The sequence below is a fragment of the Vicia villosa genome, unplaced genomic scaffold, assembly GCF_029867415.1.
Source record: "Vicia villosa cultivar HV-30 ecotype Madison, WI unplaced genomic scaffold, Vvil1.0 ctg.001502F_1_1, whole genome shotgun sequence".
NCBI classification, from domain to species: domain Eukaryota; kingdom Viridiplantae; phylum Streptophyta; class Magnoliopsida; order Fabales; family Fabaceae; genus Vicia; species Vicia villosa.
In genome coordinates this window covers 370600-398254 of record NW_026705642.1, presented here as the reverse complement: position 1 = coordinate 398254, position 27655 = coordinate 370600, and the positions used below count along the sequence as shown (strand labels likewise).

General features: G+C 35.5%; 1 protein-coding gene across 1 annotated transcript; it reads left to right on the top strand.

Annotated features, from left to right (window-relative positions):
- Nucleotides 1-18179: 18179 nt before the first annotated feature.
- LOC131635496 (uncharacterized) lies at nucleotides 18180-19835 on the top strand. Its single transcript, XM_058906116.1, has one exon. The coding sequence runs from the start codon at nucleotides 18180-18182 to the stop codon at nucleotides 19833-19835; it is 1656 nt and encodes a 551-aa protein (XP_058762099.1).
- Nucleotides 19836-27655: the final 7820 nt, after the last annotated feature.

The window sequence follows — 27655 nt, the reverse complement described above, 5'->3', positions numbered from 1 at the left end:
TTGGTGATAAGGGATTAGAGAAGGAAGATAGCACTCAGGAGGAGCAAGAGATAATGGACAAAGGTACATGGACAGAGATTAGGCGGAGGAAAGAAGATGGGAAGAAAGTCACATGTGATAACTCAGGTACAACACTCCATTGTTCTAATATCTTTGAGTCTTTAGGTGTTTTGAATGACCCTAGAGACATACCCTTGGGGGTGACATGATTGTGTCCTGGAACGTTAGGGGGCTGAACAAAGGGATCAGGAATCGAGAGATTAGCTCCCGTCTCTCTAATCTGAGTCCTGAGATTGCTATATTAGTTGAAACTAGAGTAAAACAAGATAAAGCTGAGAATATTAGGAAGAAGATAGGAGGCCAATGGAATTACCTTGATAACTATAACAAGCATGCTAATGGTAGGGTGTGGATTATGTGGGATAATAATAAGGTTGACATCAAGAGTATCTGTAGTTCTGAGCAGATGATACACTGTGGAGTTTATGACAAAAATGATAACTTCCAACACTGGCTTACTGCCATTTATGCTGATAATAAACTGGAAAGAAGAAGGAATTTGTGGAAGGATATAGAGAAGATCAACAGCACTCAGCAAGGTCCTTGGTGCCTCATGGGTGACTATAATAATGTTCTTCATACTGATGATAGAATTGGAGGGAAAGAGGTCCATGAAGGGGAGTTTTGTGACTTGGCTAATATGATGACTAAATGTGGTTTAGCTGATCTAGATAAGATAGGAGATAAGTACACCTGGAGTAACAAGCATGTAAGTGGAACCATTTACTCTTGCATTAATAGGGCCTTAGCTAATAAGGAGTGGTTTCATCAAAGGATGCAGTGGGAATTGCATGTGCTGGAGCCCAATATTTCTGACCATGCTATGTTGTGTCTCAGGAACAGGCAGCAGGATAGCAAGCCTAAGAGGCTTTTTAAGTTTCTTAACAAGGTGACTGATGTGCCTGAGTACAGAGAGAATGTGGAGAGGAACTGGAATAGGAGAGGGAGGAATGATTCTCATGTCAAGTTGTGGGATAAATTGTTAAGGCTGCATCCTATAATAAAGAAGTTAAGCAAGCCTTTTAGAGGCATCAACATGCAGATTGAGAGAGCCAGGAGAGAGCTGGAAGATGTGCAGAAGAGCATTGTGCAAGATAGAGGGAATAAGGATCTGACTAAGGAGGAGAAGGATAAAACTGATAAACTGATGGAGCTTCTTTCCATAGAAGAACAAATCATGAGGCAAAGAGCTAAGGTTAGCTGGATAAGGTTAGGAGATGGGAATAATGCATATTTCCATGCAACCTTAAAGAGTAAACAAAGTAATATGAGGATCCATAGCCTATGCACTGAGGATGGGAGAATACTTACTACTCAAACTGACATCACTGAGGAAGTAATTCAGTTCTATAAAAAGCTGATGGGAACTGCTCATGCAAATCTTGATGCTGTTGACATTCCAGTTTTGAGAAAGGGTAAGCAACTTGCTCATAATTGTAGAATTGACCTAAGTAAAGATGTTACTAATGAGGAGATTGTTAAAGCCTTAAATAGTATCAGTGATCTCAAAGCCCCTGGGGTGGATGGATATAATTCTAAATTTTTTAAGGCTTCTTGGAGTATAGTGAAAGAAGATGTTATCAAGACTGTTAGAGAGTTTTTTGACAAAGGGGAGTTGGATAGTAAATGGAATCAGACACTCATTTCCTTGATTCCCAAAAATACTGCAGCAAAATCCATCAAAGAATATAGACCTATAGCTTGTTGCACAACTGTGTACAAGATTATAGCCAAAGTCATGGCTAGAAGACTGAGTGCTATCCTGCCCAATATCATCAGTAGGAACCAGGCTGGGTTTGTTCCAGGTCAAGGCATACATGATCACATTTTATTAGCTTATGAATTGGTGAAGGGATATGGTAGAAAGGGAGGAATGCCTAGATGTATGCTACAAATGGATATTCAAAAAGCTTATGATTCTGTTGACTGGGGAGCCCTGAAGATTATTATGGCTGAAATGGGTTTACCTAGGAGATTTATCAACTGGATCATGTTGGCAGTCACCACTGTGAGCTATCAATTCAATATAAATGGGACCTTATCTATAAGAGTGCAAGCTAAGAAGGGATTAAGACAGGGAGATCCCATTTCTCCCCTCTTATTTGTTATTGTGATGGAATATCTTCATAGGATGCTTGATGATCTGAAACAAGATGCTGACTTCAGGTATCATAGCAAATGAAAAAATATAGGTCTGATTGAGTTGAGTTTTGCAGATGACCTATTGCTTTTCTCTAGGGGTGATGTGAATTCTGTTCAGAGTCTTATGAAGAAATTTTAGAAGTTCTCTAGGGCAACAGGGCTGGTTGTTAACCCTGCTAAATGTAAGTTGTTTTGCAGTGGTTTAGACAACATTCATGAAAAGGAATTGGTAGATATCACTGGTTTTTGTACTGGTACTTTGCCTGTTAAATATCTGGGGATTCCTCTGGAGAGCAAGAGATTATCTGCTAGAAATTGTACCCAACTGGCTGAGAAGATTGGTAGAAGAATAAATCACTGGTCTGCACATATGTTGAGTTATGCTGGGAGGATTCAATTGATTAGAAGTGTTCTCTTAAGCACTGCAAATTACTGGCTTCAATGCTTGCCTCTTCCTAAAGGTGTCATTCAGAGGGTAGATAGCATGTGCAGAAATTTCTTGTGGTCTGGAAAAGGAGAATATTCCAGAAAAGCCCCTGTTGCTTGGAGTAAAATTTGTGAGCCCAAAAACCTTGGAGGGCTGAATGTCATTGATTTGAGTAGATGGAGCAAGGCTTGCATGAGTAAGCTTCTGTGGGATTTATGCAGAGAAAGAGATAGTTTATGGATTAGGTGGGTTCATACCTACTACATAAAAGGAGCAAATGTTATGGAGGTGCAGCTGAAGCCTAGTTGCTCGTGGATGCTAAAAGCTATACTCAACCAAAGAGAAGAAGTGAGTCAAATGGCTGTTTGGAACAAGATGTTGACTGAGAATAAATTCTGCAAGAGGAAGATATAAAAACAGCTTCTCAGCAATAGGCAAGATGTGCCTTGGAAAAAATTGTTCTTTGACAATGAGGCAAGGCCTAGAGCAGGATTCACTTTATGGATGGCTTTCCTAGATCGACTTGCAACCAAAGCTAGGCTCATGAAATTTGGCATTTTAGACAATGATCGATGCAGTATGTGTTCTGATAGGGAATATTTGAATCATCTTTTCTTTGTGTGTAACAGGACCAGGAGTGTTTGGCAAGAGATTCTGTTATGGCTCCATGAAGATCATGTTCCAGGCAATTGGGAATGTGAGATGAAGTGGATGGTGGATCGATGTAAACACAAAGGCTGGAAAACGACCTTGCTGAAAACAGCATTTGCAGAGACTATTCATGCTTGTTGGTTGTATAGAAATAGCTTGATTTTTAAGAGTGATGATATAGATAAGAATACTCATAGAAATATCTCTAAAGATATCATAGATAAAATAGTACAAAGTGTTTGGAATAAACCTAAGCTTAGAGGGAAACTTGTTCCTTTCCTTCTTTGACTTGATTAGGTTCCTTTGGTTTGAGCTGGGCCCTATGGGCCGCTTATGTACATAACTGTTTTTTGGAATTATATATATAATTTCTTATTCTTCCAAAAAAAAAAATATTTTGTATAAATAATTTATAAATATTTTGTATAATAATAATAATAATAATAATAAATATTAAAAAATAATAAATAAAATAATAGTAATAAAAAATATTAATCAAAATAAATATTAATGTATTTAAATAAATATTTTGTATCAATAATTTATAACCAAGAAGATATAAAATAAATAATATATTATCATGATAGCTAATAGATAAATAATTATAACTTTATAAATAAATTATCGATTTTTATTTATGATGCAATGTCAACAAAAAAAATTAGAACTATAATCACGATAGGGCTAATAGATAAATAATTATAATTTTATAAATAAATTATCGATTGTAGATTATTTTATAATGATTATTAAAATAATATGGTCAATTTATTAGAGAGTGAGTTTAAAATGAGAAGCTTTGTGATGACGCGATATCAATAAATTTATTAAACTTTCTTCTAATTCATTCTTATTGCAATAAAGATTATAAAAGTGAAGATTTTTTTTTGTAGAATGTAAAAAAATTAATGCAACGGTTACATGTTTTTTTTAAGAATAAATTTAGCATTTAACAAAAAAATTTAATAAGAATGAATTTAAATGTAACTGTTAAAAAAATTTTATTGATTTTTTTAAATTCTATTAAGTGCAATAATAATGAATTAAAGATTTCTGAATAGAGAGAGTAAAAACTTTCCATCTTCTACCTTTTAACTTATTCCAAAAAAATATTATTACTGTAACTTTTTTTTTTTGAATATACGTTATAATTTTTTACTTTTCAATTACTCTCTCTTTTGAATTCGATGTATTCATTATAAATACCTCAAAAAATGGTCTTCAATCTCAATTTTTTTTCATTTCTCTTTTTTAATTTGTTCTCTAGGTTGTCTCTTTCAAGAAATATACATCCAATCATGTATATATACTAAATGTTGAATATAGATATTGATTTTAATTTTGATTTGTAATCACTTTATAAAAGCTGCAATTTTTAGCAGCTTTTTAATTTTGTATTGTTATTTTTGTTTATATTTATTAATCTTCATATTATCTTGACTCTTCATAAGTTAATGTTTGATTTTGATTTGTAATCACTTTTTAGCAGTAATTTTGTAGCAGGATTTTAATTTTGTTTTGTAATTTTTGTTTATCTTTCTTAATCTTTATTTTGACTAACTCAAGTAACTTGATCTTATCTTCATATTGTTATTTCAATTGCATCTTTAGTGTTCAAGAAATCGATGACAAATGACCTTTTAGAGGTAAGTTTGTCTCTAACCATTTTAATTGCATCGACTAAATTTGAAACTATAAAATTTGACTTAAGAATTTTTAAATATAGGAGATGATACTATATATAATTAAATAAATTTAATTTTAAATTGTAAAGTTAAATTATACTAATATGTTGATAATAATTATATTTTTTTTAATAATAATTATTATTTGATTCCAAAAATTATATTTTTTAAATATATTTATTTTATCATTTTATTTTCAATATCTTTAATGTATTTATTCGTTTTATTAAAAAATCATATATAAGATTTTTTTAATCAAAGAAATATATTTGGAAATTGCTAATTGTTAGCTGAAGATTTCGTTTAGAAAGAATATCCTTTGAAGAGTTACAATTCGAAGGAAGATGGTTACTGATGACCATTTCTGAGTTTAAAAATGGCTACTGATGGCCATGTTTCGAGAATGTTGGTTTGAGTTGGAGTAAAGATGGTTAAACTTGGAGCTAATTCGAAGAAGATTATCTTTAACGACTTAAACATTTTTTGCGAAATACGTAAAGTACTGAAGCTTAACGTGTTTTCGTGGTATTCTCAATTCTGATCACGTTGCCACACGTCGAAAGAGGATTCAGGCGGGAGGATTTGAATTTCGAAGTAGTTTGTGTAACTGCATTAAGACAGATGGCATCCCAGGGATTCTTGTGGGCAACATGGCATCAGATTAGTGTAGGACCGTTAGGGTCGAATGTAGTATAAATAAGGGTCTTAAAGTTAGGATTCCGTGTGTTCATTTTGTACAAATCACTCACAAACCACTCAAGTATCAAGTGTTTAGAGAACGAGTTCGCTGAGAAATGTACGTATGACACCAACACTAGTTTAATACATTTGTATTTTTTCTTTATTCAAGCATCTTTTCATTATTACTGCTTTCATTTACTTCCTGTTATTTACATTCCTGCACTTCTTTATTTCGTCTAACTTTCATTTCGAAGCATTTTATATTTCTGCATTTTACATTCTTGCACGTTACATTCCTGCACTTTACATTTCTGCAGTTTATACGCTTTTCTTTATATTTCTTCGTCGAAAGACATACTTATGTGTATAAAAAGTGTTGTTTTTAAGTAAACATTCACATGATCATATCATAAACAAGTTTTCTCGAAGCCAGAACAAACAAGCATGAATCAAATCATATCGAAAGACAATTGTTTGACTATGTCCTAGGATCAATCTAGTCATTCCTGCGAGTAACAAAAGTATACTTTATAGTTTGGAGGACTAGCGGTTGTTTACCGGAAATCACCGTAAACAAATTGGCACGCCCAGTGGGACAGTGTCAAACAGATTGTTATTAATTGATTGTTTTGTTTTGTCTAGAAAATATCAAGACCTTGTATGAACCTTAGGAACGGTAAGTTAACCTACAGTGCACAACCGATTCCTAAACGAAGGTACAACAAGAAAATGGTCAATGCGGCCAGTGGAGGGGGAGATCAGGATCCCCCACAAGGGTCAGGAACAGTAGCGGCAAATTCTACACATGTTTCGACTTCTACTCAAGAGGCGCAGGCTATACCGGTTTCGACAGGATCTGAACCTATAGGTAGTTCCCAGGCGATACCCGAAAATACTACAGGGACGACTGTTATACCCCAAAACTTGCCCGCATCTTTTTTCAAGAAAACTTCAATCTAAAAATTAAGAGTTTCATATAATCTTGGATTTTCATATCCTGATTTATGAATACTTGGTTTTTAGAATTTTTCTTATACGGTATTTTGGCTCGCTGTTGGATTTATTCTTACGCAAACGCCAATTACTGTTTATTACTTCACACACGCTATTTATTTGAGATTCATTTACAGATAAATAGTACTAACGCAATTGGTACAGAGTTAAATCTTTTGCAGGCGCATAGTTCGGGGATTCAGACTGTACTGGTAACAAATAAATTATTATTATCTTTTGTTTCCCACTAATTTTTGTACTATATTCCATTATTTTCAAAATCTTTTCCTTTCTATTCAAATCTCTTTCTTTCAAAATCAAATCCTAACTTTATTCTATGCATCTCTCTTTTTCCCAACACTATCATACACTTTCTTTCAAATCCTACTTCCACTCAAATTCTCCTTTTTTTTGTACGGAATCACTTCATTCCCCAACGTCTCTATCTTTCTTTTCATTCTATAAATACTTCTCATTTTTTTTTCATAAAATCTCACATCAAATTCTAACTCATCTCTCAAATTTCTACTTCATATTCATTCTCTCTTCTTCCCCCGGTAAAAATGGCGAAGCGGATAGAGACGTGTTTTCTTATGATCATCACCGTCGTGGTGGTAATCATGTCCTTCTTCTGTCTGCATAGCTAGGGGTGCTCGCGGTGCGGTTTGGGTGGTTTTGACGAAAAAAATCATCCGAACCGCAAGAGAAAAAATAGTGCGGTTTGGTTTGGTTCGGTTGACTTTTAAAAAAAATCTGAACCAAACCAAACCAAACTAATGCGGTTTGGTTTGATTCGGTTTTTTACAAATATTTTATTGAGCCATACACACACACACACACACACACACATATATATATATATATATATATATGACAACATAATTTTATATTTAGACATTCATACACTAACAAATAACAACTAAACTCGTCATATTTTGACAACAATTTTCCATGTAATATGTAAAAATTAAATTAGAAAAAAGTGGAATATTAAACATAAAATAATAGCATAAAACAATATAAAATTATTATAATGAAACAAAAAAATAGAAGAGACGAAAGATTAGTGAAGGTGAAAAATAAAAAGAAAAAGAGTTGAGAGATTAGAGAAGAAGATGTGCGATAAAAATGAAACTGAAATACGGAACATTTACATAAAAATGAGAAGGTGAAAAAGAAAGAATATAGGAGAGTAAAGATTATAGAAGAAGAGGGAAGATGTATGTGGCAAAGAAGGTGAAATAATGTTATTAGATATTTGAGAAGATCGGGACTGAAATTATATGTGTAAGGATGAGAAAATTGTTCGTATTCATAAGGCTAATGTATAATAGGTTTAATTTTGGGTTGAATGTGAGTTAAGTAAAATTTAGGTTGTAACATAATGCGGTTTGATTCAATATTGTTCGGTTTACAAAATACAAACCGCAAACCGAACCAAACCGTGCGGTTTTGTTTAAAAATGACCCAAACTAATCCAAACCAAATGCGGTTTTTTGCGGTTCCGGTTTGATTTGGTTTGGTTTGCGGTTTTCTATTGGGTTGGTTTGGTTTTGAGCACCCCTATGCATAGCCCTGAAAAATGTGGACCTGGGATGTTGACACTCCCAATCATTTACATGTTACTGTTTGTAGCATGGGTTATTAATCGTCATTCCTAAAGTTTGCCGTATCTCTTATTTCTTAATGTACCGTTTACTCGTCGTACTGTTCATTATAGTATGTAATATTTGCACTTTCAGTATTAAATGTCGTACTATTTGTCATATTGTTGCTTAATTATCCAGATAATATTTTGTGTGTTTTCTGCCAGTTAAATATTTATTTTTCTGTGCATTTAATGATTTTCAGGGTTATTATCGGTAATTTTGCTCGCATACAGTACATATTATTTATTTATTACGTCTGTGTTTTTCTAACAAGTCATGTAAATAAATTTTCATCATTAACACAAAACAAAACCAAAAACAAAAACAACAAAAATATTAACTTTGACTGTTGAATTTTCACTTTAACTGCTACATGCCTGAACAGTCAGTTGACAGTCAAACCGCTGACAGTGCAATTCTCCGTGTTTTGTACCATCAATTAAATCAAAATTTTGCATTTCAAAATTCAAAGATTTTTGTCCTAGAAGTCTTCTGAATATCACATGATTAGCAGAGACTCAGCACTGCACAAAAATCAGGTACGCTTAACTGTTTCCTACACAAACAGTCCCTAACTAGGGTTTCTTGTTTTTTCAGGAGAACAAGTTTTTGAGACCTCAAATGGATTTCATGGACCTCCATATATCTCAAAGTACCACCATACAAATTTTCAAACTTCAATTCACTCAGACGCATAGTCAGCAGCTCAAACAGTCAACAGACGACCCGTTTGACCAAAAAAGTCAACAGACAGTCAAAAATGAAATTTTTTGTCAACATCCATATTTTGTCAAAGGATTCATCATTTGATCATTGGTTGATCATAATTCATCAAGGAAAGATCAAAAATCAACAAAACCCTAAGTTTCAAAATTAGGGTTTTCTCCTAAAAAGTCAACTAAACTTTGACTGGTCATAACTCTCTCATCCTTCATCCAAAAAATTCAAACCAAAGCTCATGTTGAATGAAATTCAATTATATTTCAAATGCAATTGGTCCCATGGTCATTATATTCACCATTTGAAAAATATGGACAAAGACATTACAGGTCATTTTCAAAGTCAACAAAAAGTCACTTTTTTCAAAAGGATACACAAGGAGCATGGAAAATCATTTTGACATGACATTGGTTAGAGAACTCTTTGAGGTTTCCAAAAAGTACAAGATCTCCTTCATATGATAAAAATTGAGGGATTTATGCTTTGTTGAAGTTGACCATTTTTTGGGAAAATGCATGAAATCAACATTGATCAAAAATGTTTTTTTTCTCCAAATGAGACCCAATTTCCATGGTCCAAACATGTCTCCCATGATGTAAAGGGCCTCCCACGACCAAGACAAAGCCCATAGCATTTTTGTTTCTTTTTTTGATTTAATTTTATCCCATTTAAGATTAAATTAAAAAAGGAAAATGGAAGGATAATGTGTAGCTTGAATCTTAAGCATGAGTCATCAAAGGTAGCTTATCTTCTGCAGCAAAAGGAAGTACAAAGCAAGAGAAGTAAAGGAGAGCAAGCTTTGGTCAAAGTTTCAAAGATTTTTAATATTTAAAAATCAAAGTTTCAACAAAGCTCATCAATGCTTCTTAGCTTCAATTTTAAGCACATCCTAGCTTATAAATGAAGTAGCATACTCCACAAAGAAGAAACACACGAAAATATAGCAAAGGCATAGCAAGAAACTTCATAAAATTCTCAAAAATTCCATAACTTTGTAAATTTTCGTTTTCTATATTCCAACCATTATCAATACAAACAAACACTTCCAATCATCTTCTAAAGTAATATAGAGTAAGAATAAACTCTTTGTATGGTCCCATGAGAGTCATAACGCATGTATGGTGTTTCCCATGAGCATACACATATAACTTTCGTTTTCGTATGCATGCTTGATAAAAATAAAAACTAACCACTTGCATGGACTCATGGCATGCTATAGAGTAGATTTGAGTGATCACATGTAAGCTTTAACGTGGTTTTGAAGCTCCACCATTTTTGAGCTTCAAACATGTGAAGCTTTCGTTCTCCATGATACAAGCTCCAAATGAAAAAACTAACGACGCTATCATGTTCAGAAGGGTCCATTTAGGTGATATGGGTGGCCCTTGTTCTTTTTTATTTTCATTTTGTAGGTCATTCAAAAGGTTAAAAAATTGAAAGCAAAATCCGCAGGTAAGTTTGCAGGAAATTCCGCAGGTACAAAGGAAGAAGATGATGAATAGTAAGGTGGAAAAGTTGACCGCTCGCGTGGCACTTTCCCTTCCTCTCATTCGCTAGTCAACTTGCGTGTGGGCCCAGTCAGAAGTTTGAATTCTCCTTGGATTCAGCGCATGTCACCCACTATCATATCATGTTCCCTCACAATCTAAGCCATTAAATCATGATCTTAACATATCCAACGCACCAAAACGCACCCCCATGTCATAGACTCTCCAATCAACCACACATGATCATATCTTTTTATATTTTCTATTTTTATTTTATTTTCTTTATAAAATTATTTTAAAATAGTTCTAAAAATCCAAAAAATACACAAAAAATATTTTTAAGTTGATAAAATAATATTTTATTTTCTGATATAAAAATATTTTATTTTTCTTCATAATTTAAATATTTTGTATAATTAATTAGATAATAGGTATATATTTATCTTTTAATTATTCCAACCCATCAAAAAATCATAAAAAAATTGTTCCTTATATTAAATAAAGTTTACATATTATAAGCTAATTTTGTACATATTTAGGATAATTTTCTCTTTATGTTTTAATTATTTGTGTAATTATTTGTATAATTATATGATTATTTAACTTAATAATTTCAAAATCAACTTCAAAAATTCCAAAAAAATTAGTTTTGTCTTAAAATTAATTAACAAGTATTTTGAACATATTTTAAACTTAATTTTTAGGTTTAAATTTTATTTCCATCTTTTTCTCATTTTAATTAAATTAATCATGCATTAATTCTAATTAAAATCAATCATCAAAAAATCCAAAAATATTTCTTTTATTTTCTTGCAATTTAAATTCATAGATCAAGTGTATAGGTTGTCAAATTCATGTAAATAGCGTAGTTTATATTCCCGCAAAATCGATGTAATAGCGTAGATTTACTTTCCGCATTTTACATTTCCGCATTTTAATTTTCAGTACATATAAAACTGCGTGTATGCCAAAGATTAAAATTGAATCGTTAGATCACTAACTTCAAAGATAAAATATCTGAATCAAAACACAATCACATTTGCACCTCTTAGAGTAATCCCTCTTTTACTCTTTTCAAAATCAAAATCAAATTCTACTGTTTCAAATGCAAAATCGAACTTTCGTTTACATCCGGTAAAAGGATGGTTTTTTAAAGGAAATAGGAAAAGACCTTATAACTTAGGGTAGACCTCCTAATTTGCTTGCTCAAATCAAAACAAACAAATGTCTCTTATACTGTTTTTTTTCAAAATAAAACTTTCAAAAAAGACAATACTTTGTATATATCCAAACGAGGATCATTACGAAGTTAACGTTCTTTTTTTCAAAACATCTTTTCGAAAGATAAGACACTTTGTATACATCCACACAAGGATCATTACAAAGTCAATTTACAAAAGTATTTGAAACCATATACAAGCATTTCAAGGCAAGAGAAAAGTAATTCAAAAGAAGTGAGCTAAGCAAATTAAAGAGCCCATGGATAACCATGGATACAAAGGGTGCTAATACCTTCCCTTTGTATAACCTACCCCCTTACCCAGAATTTCTTAAAGGTCTTTTTCTGTTTCTTTTATAAACCTTTCCTTAATTGGATAAAATAAAATTCGGTGGCGACTCTCTGATTTTCAAAGACACAAAAGCAGAAAGAAAAGAGTCAGTTCGCGTATCTCTCCGTGAAAGGTACGGTAAAAAACCGAGTGCATGACAGAACTGGCGACTCTGCTGGGGATCTTACTTTCTAAAAAACAAAATGTTTTCAAAAGGGGTTACCTTTAGAGTTTAGATCACTTCGATGTTTTCAATTGCTTGACTTGATTGCTCTATTTTTCAAAGGTTTGTTTGGGTATTTTGCTTGTGTGAAAGATTCTAACCCGAATCTCGAGATACCTTAAGTATGTGACAATAGACCAAGGAAACTGTACGGCATGTACCGATACGGTTGATCTGGTAGTCACCGTTAGTGCGATACTTTGGTTTATACTGATGTCCCTTGAAAACGATCAAGGAGTATATTAGGCTTCCAAAATGTCATTAAACACTAATTTGTCTTAGAACCTTTTAGTTGAACTTGACTTGTGGCCTATTAAGTGGCTAGCTTTGAAATTGATCGAAGTTAGTTATCCTCGAGGAATATTTTTGATCGGTCGTTCGAGCGCCGTATTGAGATGTTGTCTCCAAGGATCATAGAACCCGAATACTATTCTAGGACAGGTTTTAACCAACTCAACTTCAGTGGGGAGGGTATCACCTATGAACTTCATGCAAGCCTTTAAACCTAAGGCTATTGTTTGGTTTGTTTGTGTTTGCCACATGTTTGACATCATAACATCATAAGCATCATAAGCATATCATTTTTTCACTAACCATTTCTGTCGCACGCTCGCGAAAAATGAACAGAGTCGCCACCAATATATTTATCCCATAAGGGAAAGGAATATCAGAAAACCTAACAAAGGATAAGAATAGGGTCTCGCGACCAGAGAATCTAGGTACGGGAGTCGGTTACGCAAGGGGAAGGTACTAGCACCCCTCACGCCCATCGTACTCGATGGTATCCACCTATGTTTATTTCTATCTAAAGGGTGTAAAACTATGTCTATGTCTAAATGCGAATGAATGCAAAATGTAGGGAAAAGAAAGGATTGTACTCGCACGGGCCCTACCCCGCTGCCTACGTATCCTTTTCAGGAATCAGAGTTACCGTAGCTCGGCTCACGATTTTCTGTTTGTTTTTGTGTTTTTTAGTTGGGCGGAGTTAACGTTCACGCTCTTGCACAAGGGATCGACCTACGATGCGTACGAGCGGAAATAACGGTGCCCTTAAGAGAAGAAAGAGAGAGATTGGTTTGTGTTTTTTAGGGTAATTCCATGATGACAAAACCCACTACAAGGCTTCGCATCACTTCCTTACTTTGTTTTAAATCTGATCATTTATTAGTGTTTTAAGTGTTTTTGGTTGGTGTTTTTTAAAGGGAATTTATTTGTGATTTAGATCATACCAAAAAGAGTTTTGTTTTGCATATTTAGAGAACGCACATCGAGGCCTACGCCACAATCGTTTCTCTAAATAACGGTTAAGAAATACATCGAGGCTTCACACCTCAATCATTTCTTCTCCGCTAAGTAAAGGAAATACAAAAAGGAGTTCTTTTGTGAGTATTTAGAGAATGCACATCGAGGCCTACGCCAGGATCGTTTCTCTAAATAACGGTTAAGAAATACATCGAGGATTCACATCTCAATCATTTCTTTTCCGCTAAGTAGGAAAGAACATATATCGGGGCCTACACCCCAATCATTTCTTTCCTACTATGAAATATAGTAACGGTATGATCTTCATCGGTATTTATTAAGTATTTTAAAAGTTAAAAAAAGGAAAAGAATGAAGGAAGGGAACTATTTCTAAATTCTAGTCTAAGTTGTCCATACAAGGGAATCAAAATAATAAAAGCTATACAATTTATTAAAAGGAACTACACATGGAATATGTAAAGGGAAGTCAACATACGAAAATAAAATTGAGAACTATGACGAGTAAATGGTATTCACGAACACACATATATCGATTAAATCTATACCAAAAAAAACAAGACTAAAAATCAATTCCTAAGTCTATTAAAGGATTATTTACAAGGAAATATTAAAACAAAGAATATCAAACATATTGTGAAGAAAAAAACTTATTAAAAGGGTTAAAAACAATTAGCAAAAAAATAACAAAAATCAAGGCAATTATTTAATCGACCTAAAATACCTAAAATCATTTTTTATACCTTTTCATGTTTGAGTCAAAATTGGAATTATGAGCTAAAAATAAAAGCAAAACAACAGTTAAAATGAAAATCTAATCTACACCGCAGGGGGTGTATCAGTAGTTTCAATGTGAACTAAAACTAGTTAGGCAGAAACTGGGCCTGATTCGGATGGGTGTGAAGAGCATGGATGCCAGGCCCAGTTTCATTGAGGCGTATGGTGTATTAGCAGATTATGGGTGTGTCACACCCTAAATTTTGACATAAACTTTTTCATCTGATTCTTTTGCATTAGCATCGATCGATTCGTCTACATCCAAAATAAGTTTCGACTCCGCACATTACATTTCAAATCAGCATGAAATTTGCAATTAGTTTCTCATCATTCCAATTAGTAAATCATTTTAAGTTTTGCATATTTTCATTAAATTTTTCATCTTGAGTTCAATTTTATCATTTGCATTTCTATTCACCTATTAATAAATTAAATCTTGCATTTTTCCTTTTGAAATTTTATTTAGATTGATTTAATAATTAAATTATTATTTAGTTATTATCAATTTAGATTAAAATTAAAATAGAAATTATAAGATTCATATTGTATTATATGCATTAAATTCTTTTTATAGCATTGTTACAAAGTCCATGAGGTCCATTACAAAAAAAAGGAAAATAAGTCCAACCATTGGCCTATTAAGACAAACAGCAACCAAAAAAAAGAGAAGTTGTTGTTGTTGTTGTTGTTTCTTCCTGAACCGCAGGGCATCACCACCACCAACCTGTACAAAACAACAAAAAAAAGAGTTGTTCTGCTCCACCTCTTCACCACCCTGCTACACTATGCCAAAGCCTTGTCCAAAACCTGTAAAAATGCTGACCAAACCAGTCCAAACTTTACACTCAAATAACCAAAACAAACCTGCATCAAGAAAAGCATAACAACAGAGCATCATATTTGTTCAAATTGATCCCAATTTTCCCCCCAAAATTCTCATCAAAACCCTAATCTCCACTCTATATAAACAACCATCCATTCACACAGAAAGGGGGAACGACGAATGGAAAATACACTCTGAACCTCTGCAAAAATTTCCCTAAAAAACAACACACCATAACCACAAACTTCAACTCACCAGAGATTAAATCTCAGAAACCGCAACCTCACCCTCATTCACGCACATAAACCTCACCACAATCGTTGAGACTCAAATCAGAAACACCCACTCAAAACCTTCTCTCAACCAAACTTTAATCTCACGACCCTCACTCAAACTTCAAACAGCCACGCACAAATCCAAACAACAATCAGCAAACGCATAGAAACACAAGAACTCGAAGAACAGGCGGACGAAAAGAGACAAAGAAGGAGAGAAAAGAATAATAGATTGAAGAAGAAGCCAAGAGGTAAGAACTGAGTCAAGAACACACCAGAGCATATAACTGTCATTTATCTGTTGATTTTTGTTGAATTTGTTTTCGGAAATTGCAATCATGTAATGAAATCGTCGGGGACCGATGTCGGGGTTCAGGGTTGTTGCTTTGTGTTTATGTTTCATTTCTTTCTGTATTCCTTGCGTATTATCGTTATTGTTCGAACGATAGCGAGCGAGTGAGAGATCGAGGGAAACGAAAGCGAAATCGAGAGAGAACTGAGGTCGTTGTTGTTTTCATAGTGAGACGAGAGTGACGTTGTTATTACTCTGTTTTCTTGTTGGTGCGAAAGATCGAGAGAGCAAGTGAGGGAGAGAGCCGATTTTCCCTGTTTTTCTTTTCTTCCATGAAAGAAGCGTTGATTTGATTCTAGGGTTCTCCCAACCTTCCTTTCACTTTCGGTTTGGGCTTCATGACCCGGCCCAAGTTTTGTTTTGATGCAACTACTATCTCAAACTCACACACCCCATTTCATAATATCACTTTACCCATTTTATTTTTATTTTAATTTTAGTTTTAGATTTAAACATAGAAATAAGTTTTTACTTAGAATAATTTTCAAAACCTCAAAAATGATTTTCATTTAATAAAACTTCTCGATCCAACGTCGAGTCCGTTCCATCTTCTCACAAGAAAACTTTAAATTAATTCAAATTCATCACTTCATTTTTCGCCCAAGCGCGAAGTCTTTTCATTGCCCAAGTGCAAAGCTCACCCAAGTGTGAATCTCATTTCAAAAATTGTCTTTTCCGCCCAAGTGCGATTAGACCATTTTCATAAACCTTAAAACGCTTGATCCAACGTCAAGTTATTAACGCAAAATCTTTATTAATCAAATCAAAGTGATCAAGTGACAAGAAGTGAACACCTCTTGAATACCTTGGTCCTTTGAATTAAAATCTTTCTTAATCAAATTAAGAGATTAAGTGACAAGAAGTGAACACCTCTTGAATACCTTGATCTTTTGAATAAAAATACATTAATCAAATCAATAGATCAAGTGACAAGAAGTGAACACCTCTTGAATACCTTGATCTTTTGAATAAAAATATATTAATTAAACTTGGACAACAAGTGACAATGGGACTCGCTCCTGTTGAATACCTTGGGTAAAGGACGCGCTAGGTGAACACCTTGCTCAAATACTTTACTAAACGTCCGCAAATATCCATCCTAAAATCAATCAACAAATTCGTAGTTCTTAGAACTACAATCGCTCTGATTCTTCCATTGAAGATATGTAGGCACAAGACTCAATTGTCTTGGCGAGCACACTAAATAAAAAAATATAATTTCGTAGTCTCGAACTACGATTGCTCTGACTTTCCCCATTGGGAATACGTAGGCACAAGACTCAAACGTCTTGGCGAGCATAATAATAAAAAATCTTATCTTTTTCCTCCACAATTAAAAACCAGAAAAAAACATGTTCTTTCTCTTGATTAAATAAACATAGACTTAAGCTAACACTCGATTGCGAAACGACTAAATGGGTCCCATCGAGTACGATGGAGGTAAGGGGTGCTAATACCTTCCCCTTGCTTAACCGACTCCCGAACCCAAATTTGGTTGCGAAGACCATCTTTGTCCATTTCATTTCATTTGTGGGTTTTATCAATATTTTCCCTTTCCCATTGGAATAAATAAAATTTGGTGGCGACTCTGTTCGATACAATTTCGTGGCGATGATTTTTTTGACCCGCGACAGCTGGCGACTCTGCTGGGGACATCCTAAGAGAGTCAACCCTAGTTTAGTTCATTTTGCATTTGAGTGTTTGCTTTTGTTTGTTTATTCTTATGTTCTTTAGGCTTATTCTTACATTCTCTATGTTTACTCTTTTGTTGTTTATGTTTATTTAATCTTGCTTTGTCGCTTTTATTTTATTTCCGTATATATTCATCTGTGGGTATGGGAATGATATTTGAGTGAAGCTCTCAACCCGAGCTTTTAAAAAAACAAGAGAGAAAACATAAGTTAGGAGGTGGTTGTGTAGTGCTAGTCCCCAAGGTGAACACCTTGAATGGCTAATACGAAAACCCCACTTGGAGGAGACTTATTCATGAAATTTGTCATAAGATGGTTAACCCATCGCATGACGAAAATCTGATTTCGTCGTTAACTCCAAGGACCTTTAGAACCCGTTTCATCTATGGTGATGTAGACATCTATACTATCAAAAAATCTTAGAGCCATCATGTGAGGGGATATTTGGGTAAAGAACTTTGAACTATCCCATCATAAGGAGCCTTCCTCATTAGGTTGTGTTTTTCCCAGATTACATCCATCTATTTATTAGCATTGTGTTGCATTCCATGATGTACGTATGTCATTGCATCTCATAAGAATCACTCTTGCATAAAAAAACCATCACGCATTCGCATTCATTAAACATGCATTTCCCAAAATCCAGTATTCATACCTATCTTCTGCCAACAGTTCACAAGGCAAGCTGATTCCCCGACATCCCTATCAGACACGTAGTGTTTCCCGAAGAAGAATGGCCGACCAAGAGCAACACAACATGGAAGTTAGGATGGAAATCGATGAGTTGAAGGGAAGCATCACCAAGCTCACTGAGATGATGCAAGTGCTAATAGCTAGGGATGCTGAACCCCAAAGAACTGTCATAGCTGAAGTCTCCGAAGCTGTTGAGGATCCCATTCCTGTTCAAAGGCCACCTTCTACATGGCCAGAATTTGGTTTACCACCTGGTTACACTCCCCCATTCGCGAATACTTTGGGAGTAGGACTTTCTGCGCAACAGATTGCACCAATACCAGTCATTGCTGAACAGCCTCCGATTGTTCACACTACTGTTCATCCTCCTCCTTTTGTCTATCATGTTGATGATTCCGAACGTGGTGATCAAGAACACAACCACGAGGTGGAAGAAGTGAAAGAAAAGTACAATGTCCTCGAGAAAAGATTGAAAGTCGATGAAGGAAATGACATCTTTGGATTTGATACCATGAACCTCTGCTTGGTTTCTGACTTGACTGTGCCTGCAAAGTTCAAAATCCCTGAGTTCGAGAAATACAAGGGGCACACTTGCCCTAAAGATCATCTGACTATGTACTTTCGCAAGATGGCTGCCTATGCCAACAATGACAAATTGCTCGTTCACATCTTTCAAGATAGCTTGGCTGGAGCTTCTCTGAAATGGTACATGAGTTTGAAGAGGGAGCATATCCAAACATGGAGAGACTTAGGCGAAGCTTTCCTAAAACAATACAAGTACAACATGGACTTAGCCCCTGATCGCAGACAACTTCAGACTATGACCATGAGAGATAGGGAAACTTTCAAAGGATATGCCCAACGCTGGAGAGAACTAGCTGCTCAAGTTGAACCTCCTCTTGCTGAGAAAGAGCTTACTGGTATGTTTATGGATACCTTGCAGCCAGTCTTCTATGAGAAAATGATTGGAAGTGTCTCTTCTAGTTTTGCTGACCTGGTCACCATTGGAGAAAGGGTCGAAGAAGGCTTGAAAAGTGGCAAGATTGTGAACGCTGCTGAATCATCCAACAACAACCAAGCAAAGAGATTCCCTGGAAGCTTCCATAGAAAAAAGGAAGGTGAAGCTAATGCTGTTGTGACTAATGGTGAAGGAACTCAGAATCCACAACCCTACCAAGTCCCCACTTATCCACAAGCGCCATTCATGCCTTATTATCAGTATCCGCATGTCGCAGCTGCTCAACATCAACAACCATACTTCCCAATGCCATCGCATCAACAACCATGGGCTGCTTCCCATCAGAATGCTTCACAAAGTACTCATCAGAATGCTTCACAAAGTGTTCCTCAGAATGCTCAACATAGTCAGAATAGGCAGCAGAATCAGAATAGGCCTCAGAAAGATCCACCAAGGGAGCCTCGCCGCATTGACCCAATTCCAATGACGTACACTGAATTGTGGCCTGCGCTAATCCATAAGTCGTTGATAGCTCCTAGGCCAACTAAAGCTCCAACACCACCATTCTCCAAAGGATATAATCCGAATGCTAAGTGTGCTTTTCATAGTGGAGTAGTTGGTCATTCCATTGAAGACTGCTGGGTTTTGAAGGAGAAGGTTCAAGACCTGATCGAGAGCAAGATGCTCACCTTTCGAGATGTTAATCCGAATGTGGTCACTAATCCTCTACCCCGGTGAGTGCTGAAACACAAGGGATGCTCCTAAAGCCAGTTATCAGACGGGAAAGCTCATCCTTGCTGCTGATAGTTACTAGACATTTGTCTTTTCATTTCTTAATTTTCCTGGTTTGTACTGTGCTTTGTCGCATTTGAATTCTGTAATCCTTAATCGTAATTTTAATGAAATGAGCATTGCATTTTGTTTTGAACCAATCATATTGTGTTATCTTGTTTCATTTTCGTATCACTTACACAAATTCAAAATTACAAAAAATATGCACTTCCACTTCACTTTCTTTATCAGCTTTCAGTCTAAGCAAGATTAGAGGGAGGATGACGAAAAACGAATACTCAATTTGCATCAGTGTGCTTTCAAACAAAACTTTGTTGATGATGTACAGGCATTCTTTCAAATCCCCAAACACTGGAGATATAAGGATGATAATCCCTTGTTAACCCCTTTGAGCCTTAGAAGTAGGTGTTTTCTTTCCGCACGAAATTGAAACCCTTAATCAAAAAACCTGGGGCAGGGTAGTTGTTCAGTTAAAGTGATTAATACATCCGATTTCCAAGAGAATCATTTCATGGGAACCATTCCCGATCAAAGGTTCAACCACATCCTCTCTTCGTACACAATGTCGAAGTAGTAGTGAACATTCAAAGCTTACAACAGTTGTTTCCCTTGGAGCATCAATATGGCAGTCGCAACTCTCAAATTCATATCATTGAACAAATGTCATACAAGTTTGTTCAAAAAAAAAAGAACAAAATCAAAGAAAAGCCCGCTAAGTCAAAACCTAAAAAGGAGACTTAGGCAAAAATTAGGGATAGAAAAGTCAAAATAAAAAACAAGAGATCAAAAGATCATAGTCGAAAGAAAAAAACACGAACGAACTTGTGTGATTTCCAAAGAAGAGTGTGTGACTGCCACCTTAGAACTCATTGGTTCTCAAACATCATCTGCAAATTCTCTTGGAAGTTGAATACTTATGAGAGTCAACTGAACTTAGGACTGGAGTACATCACGAAGAATGGGTGGGTTAAAATCAAAATTTGAGCCTATATCTTTTGTTTCTTAAACCGTGAACCCGACCACATTACAACCTTCGAAAGTCCTAATTGAAGCAAGGTTTCTTTTGAAAGCATACTAAAGCAAGGTTGCGATAACCTGACTCCTGAATATTTACTAATCATTTGTTTGATACCATGTTATCACATCATCTTTAACATCTTTGATTTCAAACTTCCATTGCATCCTCATTGGGATTTATTCATCTTACACCACAGTTTCATTTCAATAAATGATTTGTTTTCAAAACTCGCATGCACGTCGCATTAAAATTACCATTTTGAAGTGAATAGTTTTATCTGCAAATCAACACTTTCCATCAAGGAAGTTCCAATAATGGAAATCATTCGAAGAGCATAAAATGGCATCATCAAAGTCACATCACGAGTCCTTCACTGGGGCATTTTCATTTCAAAGTTCCCAAGGACTGGGGCATGTCATCTCAGGATCATCAATTTGAAACCAAAACTTTATTGAAGCAAGTTTCTCCATATACTCAGCATTCTGGGGCAAATCAAGAACCAGACCTTTCCTTCAAGCAGTCCAAGCAGACTATACCATATCAAGAAGTCCTCAAACTCAGAATTGGTGTCGGGAATTATGTTTGCTCAAACCTTCTACCAAGGGACCTTTTTCCACCTCACAAAACAAAAAACAAAACATTACCCTCCACTGGGGCACATGTCAAAACATTCTAACCATAAATTTCATTCATAGCATGCATTCAGCAATCATGCATATCATTCATGGGGCAATCTCCCAAAATATCAAATCAAAATTTCAATCTTGCTAGGTCTTTTCCATTGAAAACCAAGCCCTACCCACCATGGGTACTCAAAAAATTTCATTGCCCATTGACACCCATCCAGTAAATTCATTACCTAAATTGACCAACTGTCATATGCATCATGTGCATCAATTTGCACAAAAGAACAAAAATATCTCATACATAAGCACAAAGCATGCATAGGGGATCATTATCTTCTCATTAACTTGAGCCAACCCATTGGTTGAAATCAATCATCAATTCTCTTGTCATTTGAATCAACCCATTGGTTAAGAATAATCCTTCTCTTGTTGTCAGCCCATTGGTTAAAATTTATCATTTACCTCCTCAACTCATTGGTTGAAATTTCAGTCTTATTTTCCTGTTAACATAAGTCAACTCATTGGTTGAAGTCAGTTCCTTCATACCCGTATCAGTTCATTGATTGATGTTAGTCATATAATCGACTCATTGGTTGATTACAATTCCTCGTTCACGTTCATCGACTCGTTGGTCGATGTTGGCTTTTATTTCCTGTTTTAATCGTACTCAACTCATTGGTTGTGGACGATGTGTCGACTTTCATCAGCTTAGTGGTTGATGTCAGTTACGTCTTTTTTCAACTCATTGGTTGATAGCGAATTGTTGTTTACCTACATTAACTCATAGGTTGATGTCGGTGTTTATCTGTTTTAAATCGTACTCAACTCATTGGTTGTGGACGATGTGTCGACTTTCATCAGCTTAGTGGTTGATGTCAGTTACGTCTTTTTTTCAACTCATTGGTTGATAGCGAATTGTTGTTTACCTACATTAATTCATTGGTTGATGTTGGCGTTTATCTGTTTTAAATCGTACTCAACTCATTGGTTTTGGACGATGTGTCGACTTTCATCAGCTTAGTGGTTGATGTCAGTTACGTCTTTTTTTCAACTCATTGGTTGATAGCGAATTGTTGTTTACCTACATTAATTCATTGGTTGATGTTGGCGTTTATCTGTTTTAAATCGTACTCAACTCATTGGTTTTGGACGATGTGTCGAATTTCATCAACTTAGTGGTTGATGTCAGTTACGTCTTTTTTTCAACTCATTGGTTGATAACGAATTGTTGTTTACCTTCATCAACTCATTGGTCGATGTTGGCTTTGTTTCCTTGTTTTAATCAAATCAACTCATTGGTTGGAAACAATTTTTTGGCACCATTGCCTTTCCCCAGCAAGTCTTCCCATCGGAACTCCTTGACACAATCATTTCGAATCCCCACAGTTTACTCTCTTTTTGCATATCCTTAGTAGAAATTCATGCATATATGTCATCGCATCGCACCACGTGGCAAAATTCAGGTCACTTAGTATTTAATTACCTTTCGCCTTTGATATCCCGAAGATCAAAGTCATTCGAGCTATCTGGCTAAAGATAATTAAATAGGGGCATCTGTCACACCCTAAATTTTGACATAAACTTTTTCATCTGATTCTTTTGCATTAGCATCGATCGATTCGTCTACATCCAAAATAAGTTTCGACTCCGCACATTACATTTCAAATCAGCATGAAATTTGCAATTAGTTTCTCATCATTCCAATTAGTAAATCATTTTAAGTTTTGCATATTTTCATTAAATTTTTCATCTTGAGTTCAATTTTATCATTTGCATTTCTATTCACCTATTAATAAATTAAATCTTGCATTTTTCCTTTTGAAATTTTATTTAGATTGATTTAATAATTAAATTATTATTTAGTTATTATCAATTTAGATTAAAATTAAAATAGAAATTATAAGATTCATATTGTATTATATGCATTAAATTCTTTTTATAGCATTGTTACAAAGTCCATGAGGTCCATTACAAAAAAAGGAAAATAAGTCCAACCATTGGCCTATTAAGACAAACAGCAACCAAAAAAAAGAGAAGTTGTTGTTGTTGTTGTTTCTTCCTGAACCGCAGGGCATCACCACCACCAACCTGTACAAAACAACAAAAAAAAGAGTTGTTCTGCTCCACGTCTTCACCACCCTGCTACACTATGCCAAAGCCTTGTCCAAAACCTGTAAAAATGCTGACCAAACCAGTCCAAACTTTACACTCAAATAACCAAAACAAACCTGCATCAAGAAAAGCATAACAACAGAGCATCAGATTTGTTCAAATTGATCCCAATTTTCCCCCCAAAATTCTCATCAAAACCCTAATCTCCCCTCTATATAAACAGCCATCCATTCACACAGAAAGGGGGAACGACGAATGGAAAATACACTCTGAACCTCTGCAAAAATTTCCCTAAAAAACAACACACCATAACCACAAACTTCAACTCACCAGAGATTAAATCTCAGAAACCGCAACCTCACCCTCATTCACGCACATAAACCTCACCACAATCGTTGAGACTCAAATCAGAAACACCCACTCAAAACCTTCTCTCAACCAAACTTTAATCTCACGACCCTCACTCAAACTTCAAACAGCCACGCACAAATCCAAACAACAATCAGCAAACGCATAGAAACACAAGAACTCGAAGAACAGGCGGACGAAAAGAGACAAAGAAGGAGAGAAAAGAATAATAGATTGAAGAAGAAGCCAAGAGGTAAGAACTGAGTCAAGAACACACCAGAGCATATAACTGTCATTTATCTGTTGATTTTTGTTGAATTTGTTTTCGGAAATTGCAATCATGTAATGAAATCGTCGGGGACCGATGTCGGGGTTCAGGGTTGTTGCTTTGTGTTTATGTTTCATTTCTTTCTGTATTCCTTGCGTATTATCGTTATTGTTCGAACGATAGCGAGCGAGTGAGAGATCGAGGGAGACGAAAGCGAAATCGAGAGAGAACTGAGGTCGTTGTTGTTTTCATAGTGAGACGAGAGTGATGTTGTTATTACTCTGTTTTCTTGTTGGTGCGAAAGATCGAGAGAGCAAGTGAGGGAGAGAGCCGATTTTCCCTGTTTTTCTTTTCTTCCATGAAAGAAGCGTTGATTTGATTCTAGGGTTCTCCCAACCTTCCTTTCACTTTCGGTTTGGGCTTCATGACCCGGCCCAAGTTTTGTTTTGATGCAACTACTATCTCAAACTCACACACCCCATTTCATAATATCACTTTACCCATTTTATTTTTATTTTAATTTTAGTTTTAGATTTAAACATAGAAATAAGTTTTTACTTAGAATAATTTTCAAAACCTCAAAAATGATTTTCATTTAATAAAACTTCTCGATCCAACGTCGAGTCCGTTCCATCTTCTCACAAGAAAACTTTAAATTAATTCAAATTCATCACTTCATTTTTCGCCCAAGCGCGAAGTCTTTTCATTGCCCAAGTGCAAAGCTCACCCAAGTGTGAATCTCATTTCAAAAATTGTCTTTTCCGCCCAAGTGCGATTAGACCATTTTCATAAACCTTAAAACGCTTGATCCAACGTCAAGTTATTAACGCAAAATCTTTATTAATCAAATCAAAGTGATCAAGTGACAAGAAGTGAACACCTCTTGAATACCTTGGTCCTTTGAATTAAAATCTTTCTTAATCAAATTAAGAGATTAAGTGACAAGAAGTGAACACCTCTTGAATACCTTGATCTTTTGAATTAAAATACATTAATCAAATCAAGAGAACAAGTGACAAGAAGTGAACACCTCTTGAATACCCTGATCTTTTGAATAAAAATACATTAATCAAATCAAGAGAACAAGTGACAAGAAGTGAACACCTCTTGAATACCTTGATCTTTTGAATAAAAATACATTAATCAAATCAATAGATCAAGTGACATGAAGTGAACACCTCTTGAATACCTTGATCTTTTGAATAAAAATATATTAATTAAACTTGGACAACAAGTGACAATGGGACTCGCTCCTGTTGAATACCTTGGGTAAAGGACGCGCTAGGTGAACACCTTGCTCAAATACTTTACTAAACGTCCGCAAATATCCATCCTAAAATCAATCAACAAATTCGTAGTTCTTAGAACTACAATCGCTCTGATTCTTCCATTGAAGATATGTAGGCACAAGACTCAATTGTCTTGGCGAGCACACTAAATAAAAAAATATAATTTCGTAGTCTCGAACTACGATTGCTCTGACTTTCCCCATTGGGAATACGTAGGCACAAGACTCAAACGTCTTGGCGAGCATAATAATAAAAAATCTTATCTTTTTCCTCCACAATTAAAAACCAGAAAAAAACATGTTCTTTCTCTTGATTAAATAAACATAGACTTAAGCTAACACTCGATTGCGAAACGACTAAATGGGTCCCATCGAGTACGATGGAGGTAAGGGGTGCTAATACCTTCCCCTTGCTTAACCGACTCCCGAACCCAAATTTGGTTGCGAAGACCATCTTTGTCCATTTCATTTCATTTGTGGGTTTTATCAATATTTTCCCTTTCCCATTGGAATAAATAAAATTTGGTGGCGACTCTGTTCGATACAATTTCGTGGCGATGATTTTTTTGACCCGCGACAGGGTGTAATCCAGAAATAGGAAGGGCCCAAAGCGCGTATGGCCCAGCAACCAACAAACCACTCTATTTCATTTGTTCTATTTTTATTTTAGTCAGCTTTTATTTTTTGGATGTTATTATGTATGCCAAAACGTGACATGGGAAAGCATTACTATAATATCAATTGGTCCATATATTTTTAAGTCAGATAAGGACAAAAACACATCCTGGCCAATCATGAACCACCACCTCTCGTTCCAATGGTATGAATAAGGCCAAAAAGGAATCAAATTAAAAACATAAACCAATGAGCACATGCCACGTACGCTAGACGAAATCGAAGCCATGAAACAAACTCAGACGCCGGAACCACTGTTCCGGTCGTCTTCTCCGGCACCTCCGCCACCGGAGCGACCTCAAACTGCCCAGAAAATCACATTATAACCGTCGTCCCACTCGGATTTCCGAGCTTAATCCAGATCCACTATTACTTTGCATTGATTCTATATCTATTCATCAAACCGAAAGGTTTTGCAAAACCCTAACTTACAAAACTTCATGGAAGCGAAATCTTTCTATGTCACGCTAATCCTCATGTTACGCAGAGATCAAGCATACGATTAAACGTGCAAACAGTAGGCATTTGGCATAAGACGAATCACACCCAAAAATCACGAGACTTTCGTACACGTTCAATGCACAGATGCATATATATGGTGCTACTTCTAAGAGAATCTGAGAGAGCTTACCTTCAAGATCTTGAATGAAAACTCCAGAAGACTTTGCGATCTTAGGCTTGAGATTGTGATGATGCAGTTGCCGTAGGTCCTTGACGTTGGTCTTCAAGGTAACCTCAGTTTGGAGATCTTGCGGTATGCACTAGGATGATGGAGATTCATGAATCTTGACAGCGTTTGGTAGTGATGATCCTCACGTCTTCAGGGTTGACAAATGGAGAATGCTGAGAGTGATGAATGATGATGATCGTAGCAGGTTGAGAGTGTGGTGGTGGTCGATGGTGGTGAAGAGGATTTATGGAGCTTGGTGATGAAGCTTATTGAAGGTGGAAGAGTTTGTTACAATTTGTAACAAACTCTTGGAGAGTGTATGAAGAGTAAAGAGAGAACCGAGAGAGAGAAGAAAAGATTGAGAGGAGAGAGTTTTTTTTAGAGTGAGAAAATGAGCGTGTCTAGTGTGAGTTGTGAAGAGTTTTGGTTATATATGGTGAGTGTTCATGCGTGAGTGTGTATGGTGTGCATGGGTGTAGTGAATCAATGAGGTAAGTTTTTGGTGAACTTTTCACGTGACAGTCCTGTGCATGGTGATTTGTAGTGTAGTGTTTGTATGGAAATGTTGGTGAGTGTCCTCTATATTGCAACAACAAGGTCATGTCCAGGTCTTACTTTGGGTGCTTATATATCTCCCTATAGCTCATCATTGGACTCAAACTTATGCTCAAAAGGTAGAAGAGATGGGGCTGAGAAGATTATATGTTACAAAATTCTTGAGGTGTGGCTTGCATCTCACTCAAATTTGCATTGAAGTCATG

Excerpts from the sequence above, each read along its gene's own strand:
- LOC131635496 (XM_058906116.1), top strand. The coding sequence starts at position 18,180 with ATGGCCGACCAAGAGCAACACAACATGGAAGTTAGGATGGAAATCGAT.